Raw genomic sequence first — 5,211 nt, forward strand, 5'->3', positions numbered from 1 at the left:
TAAAGGCCTAAAAAACAAAGGGAATTTTTAGTTAAAAAAAAAAAATTAAAAAAAAAAAAAAAAAGGTAAATTTGGGGCCAGATGGTGGCATGGTGGTTAAGGCACTGGATCCTACATGGCTGACTACACGGCTTGGGTCCTGGTTCTGGTGGCTTGAGAGACAAACCAGGCATATGTGCATGCATGCCCCAATTCCAAGAGCAAAACTGGGGAGAGAGGACAGCATCATGGCCATTCCCCTTTGGGAGATGCTTTCTCTCTTCTCCCACCCCGTGTTGCTGGTGAGTGAATGCACCCTCAGGGATATTAAACAAAAAAAGAGAGAGATAAGTTTTACCATAAGTTCTTGTTCAAGTTCTGCATTTTTTGCAGCAATAGAGGAATAAGCAACTATTTTTTCTTCCAACTGTTTCTCTAGAGTTAGAAGTTGAGAACATTTCTTCTTCATCTGAAAACACAATGAAATAAATACAAAATTATTGTCTCAAGGTAACAAACTTTAGATACTAAAATTAAATACTCTTCTTCTTGAAGTTCAAATACATTGTAACCAGATAAATGTAACAGATTTATGGTAATAATACAGCTGCAAAGTGAATCACCTTATGATCTACATAGTTATATGTTCTTTCATAAAAATAAGTGACAATTTAGAAGAAAAACAAAGGAAAATTACAGATGTGGGATCACTTCTTCCATCCATGTAATAATACATAAGGAATTTAATTCAGACACTTATATCCAAATAGGATGCACCCTGATGCCTTTCTCAAAAGTAACTGAAATTAGTATAATAATTTCTAAAATTTTCAGCACTGAAATTAGTATAATAAAAGATTAACAGCAGTTATTTCTGGTGGCAGACTATCAAGTTATTTTTTCTTTCTGTAGTTAACATTTTCAACAAGTTAACTGTGCTACTTTCATAATTTTTAGAAAGTTATAATCTCAGTATTTGACAATTTTCTAACCTGGTAGCTGTTAATAATATGTTAACAGATTATTAACATATTATTTTCTATTATTAACATAAGTTCCCACCACACAGGTCTTTTCAATAGCCTTGCCTGTATACTTAAAGACGACAAAATGGGGCCAGCAGGTGGCATGGTGGTTAAAAGCACTGGATTTCTACATGGTTGACCATGATACAATCCCAAACCTGGTGGCTTGCTTTCTCGCTTTCCCTTTCTCTCTCTCAATCTGGTCAAATTAAGAAATAATAACAAATGGAATTAAATAAATAATTCCTTAAAAAATATGTGTACCATGGGGGCCAGCAGGCAGCATAGTTGTTAAGGGTGCTGGCCAACCACAATTCAAGTCCTGGACCTGGCAGTTTGCTTTCTCATTTTCCCTCTCCCTCTCATTCTGTCCTTCTCTGGTTAAATTAAAATAAATAAGTAAATAAATAAAGTTAATAAAATAATTCTTAAAAAAGAAATAAAAAAAGAAAGCATGGCCATACTACAATCCCTTCTCCAATCTCCTCTTGGGATTTTGGGCACATGCACACACATGCCTGGCATTTTTCAAGTTGTCTCCAGGACTCAAACTGTGTAGTAGCCCATGTAGGATCCAGTGGTTGTAACCTTTACACCACCTGCTGACCCTATAAGCCAAATCCTTTACTTGTAAATGAGTATTCGTATACTCACATTAACATATTCTGTGAAACAAATAATACGCTACAATGCAGTATTAGTTTCACCAAATCTGAGACCTTTTAACAAGAATATATTTTTCTACTTTTTACATAGGTTAAAACACAAAAGTTTGGGAACCAGTAGTTAGTGTAATGGCTATGTTGTTGGACTCCCATGTAGTCGACTACGGTTCGCGTCCCGGACCTGGTGGCTTAAAACTCACGCCGGGTGTGTGTGCATGCATGCCCAAGATCCTGAGAGGAGAATGGAGGAGAAGGGATTGCAGCGTGACCATCCCCCCTGGGGGGTGATTTCTCACTTTCTGTCTCTATGTCTCTCTGTCTGTCTGGCGAGCACACGTGCCCTATAGCGAAAACCTGTCTTAAACACACACACACACACACACACACACACACACACACACACACACAAAACCAAATGTAATTTCAAAATAATTTATAACTTATCAGGTACTTTAAAAAAAAAATTTTCTAAATCTGGACTTAACCATATAATACTTACAGGCTGCAATAATACTTCTTTTATTTTGAAATTTAGTAAACAAACTCAAGTAATTCAAAGCTTACTTCACTTTCTAGTTTGCTAGAGTTTGAAGCTTTCTCTAGCAGCTCCTCTTGAATCAGCTGAAATTGACTAGTTCTATGAGCCATGTTAACCTTCAAATCGGAATTCTCAGCTTCTATTTGCATCAGCTTAGTACGTAGTTCTTCTATCCCAGTTGCAAGTCTTTGCCTCTCTCTTTCATATTGCTTGTTCACAGTATGTTGACTTTGATTTTTTATGCTTTCTGTTAAAAAATATAAAAGAAAAAATGCTCCAAATAAAACTTTGAACATAAAAACTTAAATAGTTGAAAGATTCAATCATAAAAAAGTTTGGTTTTTGTAAAGAATATTACAAGGGATAAATAATGAAATATACAATAATGAAAACATAACTGAGGAATATGGTAAGTAAAGGATTTCCTAAATTAAATACATAACAAAGAGGGAGAAAGTTCTAAATCTCTCACCTTTACAGATAGCTGTGACTATTCTTCTGTACTGGATTTAAGGGCCCCTCTCTACCACAGGTTTTAGTTAGAAATCATTGTAAATTTTTTTTCAAGTTGCTCTATCTCCTTAAATTACAAATTAATTTGGACACTATAACGTCATTAAGAATACTCTTCATATATACTCTATGAAGACGCTAATTCAAAAATTTCAACAGTGAATCATTCCTAGTCCCATCTTCCTTCTTTCCAAAACAGATGATGAAAATTCAGTGATGCTTCTAAAAACTACCAAGGGTTTCATAGGTAGTTATCTGACTACGCCCTTTCCCCACTATCAACATATACATCTAACTCTCACTGAAGTTTAAGGAGCTCTCATAAATGTGGTAACAAATACGGATTTATTTTGCCTTCAAGCAGTGCATAAATAGCTATTTCCTAGAAAGTCTCCACATCCATAATAATTCATATTATAGGTTATCTGTTATTGGCTCTGTTCTGCTTTGATGTCAGAAAATCTTTTTTTTTTTTTTTGGAGAGATTTTTGCTAGAGGGCACATGCGCTTGCCAGACAGACAGAGAGAGACAGAGAGAAAGAGAGAGAGAAATCACCCTCCAGGGGGGATGGCCACGCAGCAATCCCTTCTCCTCCATTCTCCTCTCGGGATCTTGGGCAGGCATGCACACACGCCCGGCATGAGTTTTAAGCCACAGGGTCCGGGACGTGAACCACGGTTGACTACATGGGGAGTCCAGCGACATAGCCATTACGCTAACCATTAGTCCCAATGTCAGAAAATCTCTGGTAGATTTATTACCAACTCTAATAATTGCTACTCCTACTAATCCCATCAGTCTCTTCCCTATTATCTCTAATCACTTTGATAATTTGATTTTCTCTGCTGTTCTTTCTGCTAACAGCTCACTGTATTTAAAGACATACTGTGATAAATTAAAGATGCATTTGTTAACCCTTAGAGTAACCACACACATACACAAAATATAAGCCTTAATGAAATTAATAGTGGAGATGCTTCCCTCCCCAATGCCCTGACAACTGCTGGACCCAATAGTTGAACAGAAAGGAGTGCTGCACTCCTGGCAACCTCCCTATGCTGAAGGTTTGGTCGCCTTTTGTGATCCACATAGCCTCAGGAAGAGAAAAGGGATCCCTGACCCTTTGATGGCTTCCTCTGGTGGGGACTGCACAAGAATAAAGATGGCTGTTGAACCAGAAGACAACAATGTCATCAACTTTTGGAAATGAAACTTATTAACAATATACTCTATTTCAAACCTGAAGACAATGAAGACCTGGAATCAGATTACCTTGGCAAGCATGAAACCTAAATTGTCAGTCACATGAAATGTGAAAAACCAAGTTCTTTTGGGACCAGCAGTTAGCGTAATGGCTATGTCGCTGAACTCCCATGTAGTAGATCGTGGTTCGCTCTCAGACCCGGTGCTTAAAACTCAATGCCGGGCCTGTGTGCGAGCGTACCCAAGATCCCAAGAGGAGAATGGAGGAGAAGGGATTGCGGTGTGGTCAACCCCCCTGAGGGGGGGGCGATTTCTCGCTTTCTGTCTCTTTCTCTCTGTCGGTCTAGTGAGCGCACGCGCCCTATAGCAAAAACCTCTCAAAAAAAAAAACAAAAACAAAAAAACAAACACCCAAGTTCTTTTCACTGATCAGAAAAAAGAACTTATGTTTGAAGATATGCTTGATGCTGACGTAATGAATCCTAGGACAAATTCTAAATATTTATGTATAGAGACAGCTTTGCTAGAGGTCTAGCTGTAGCCATCTCTGTAGAATATAAAGAAATTTTTGCTCTCTCCTGTGGAAACAAAATTCTTTCTTTTAAGGGCATCAGTCCTCCTGACAATATCAATGACACAAAATGTGACATCACATTCTTTCAGAGCAAAGTGCCAGGACATAAGATGCATTTGAATCGTCATCCGATGAAGGATACTTAATAGTTCATACAAAAGACAGTGGCCTTGGGGACCAGCAGGTGGCGTGGTGGTTAAGACACTGGACACTCTCACAGGGCTGTCCAGGGTTCAAGTCCTGAATCTGGTGGCCTGCTTTCTCACTTTCTCTCACCTTCTGTCTCTCTATGGTCAAATTAAAAAATAAATGAATGGGGACCAGCAGGTGGCGTGGTGGTTAAGGTGCTGGACACTCTCATATGGCTGACCACAGTTCGAGTCCTAGACCTGGTGGCTTCCTTTCTCACTTTCCCTCTCTCCCTCTCCGTGTCTCTCTCTGGTCAAATTAAAATAAATGAAGGCATAAAAAAAATTAAAATAAATAATTTAAAAAAATAAATGAAAGAATAAAATAAAATAAATAAATAATTAAAAAAAAAAAGACAATGGCCTTTTCAAACTCACTCGGAAAAAGAAAGGATGACTGTAAGGATAAATCTGTAATGTTCACTGTGGAAGACAAGAAGGTATTAAAGTTTCTTAATCTGAGCACTCCGAGACAGGTTTTTTTTCTTTTTTTTTTTTTTTTGAGAGGTTTTCGCTATAGGGCGT

At 37.8% G+C, this 5,211-nt stretch overlaps 1 protein-coding gene across 4 annotated transcripts in view; it reads right to left on the reverse strand.

The window, feature by feature from the left end:
- Positions 1-5,211, reverse strand: part of CCDC18 (coiled-coil domain containing 18) — a 139,474-nt gene that overhangs the window by 91,834 nt on the left and 42,429 nt on the right. For all 4 annotated transcript variants that reach the window (XM_006140140.2, XM_014586553.2, XM_006140139.2 and 1 more), the window contains 2 exons: positions 2,234-2,454; positions 338-448 (listed from right to left, as the gene is read on the reverse strand). In XM_006140140.2, the coding sequence (XP_006140202.1) occupies positions 338-448; positions 2,234-2,454 (332 nt within the window). The remainder of the gene's footprint in view (positions 1-337; positions 449-2,233; positions 2,455-5,211) is intronic.

Source organism: Tupaia chinensis, unplaced genomic scaffold (assembly GCF_000334495.1).
Source record: "Tupaia chinensis unplaced genomic scaffold, TupChi_1.0 Scaffold000023_1, whole genome shotgun sequence".
Classification (NCBI taxonomy): Eukaryota; Metazoa; Chordata; class Mammalia; order Scandentia; family Tupaiidae; genus Tupaia; species Tupaia belangeri.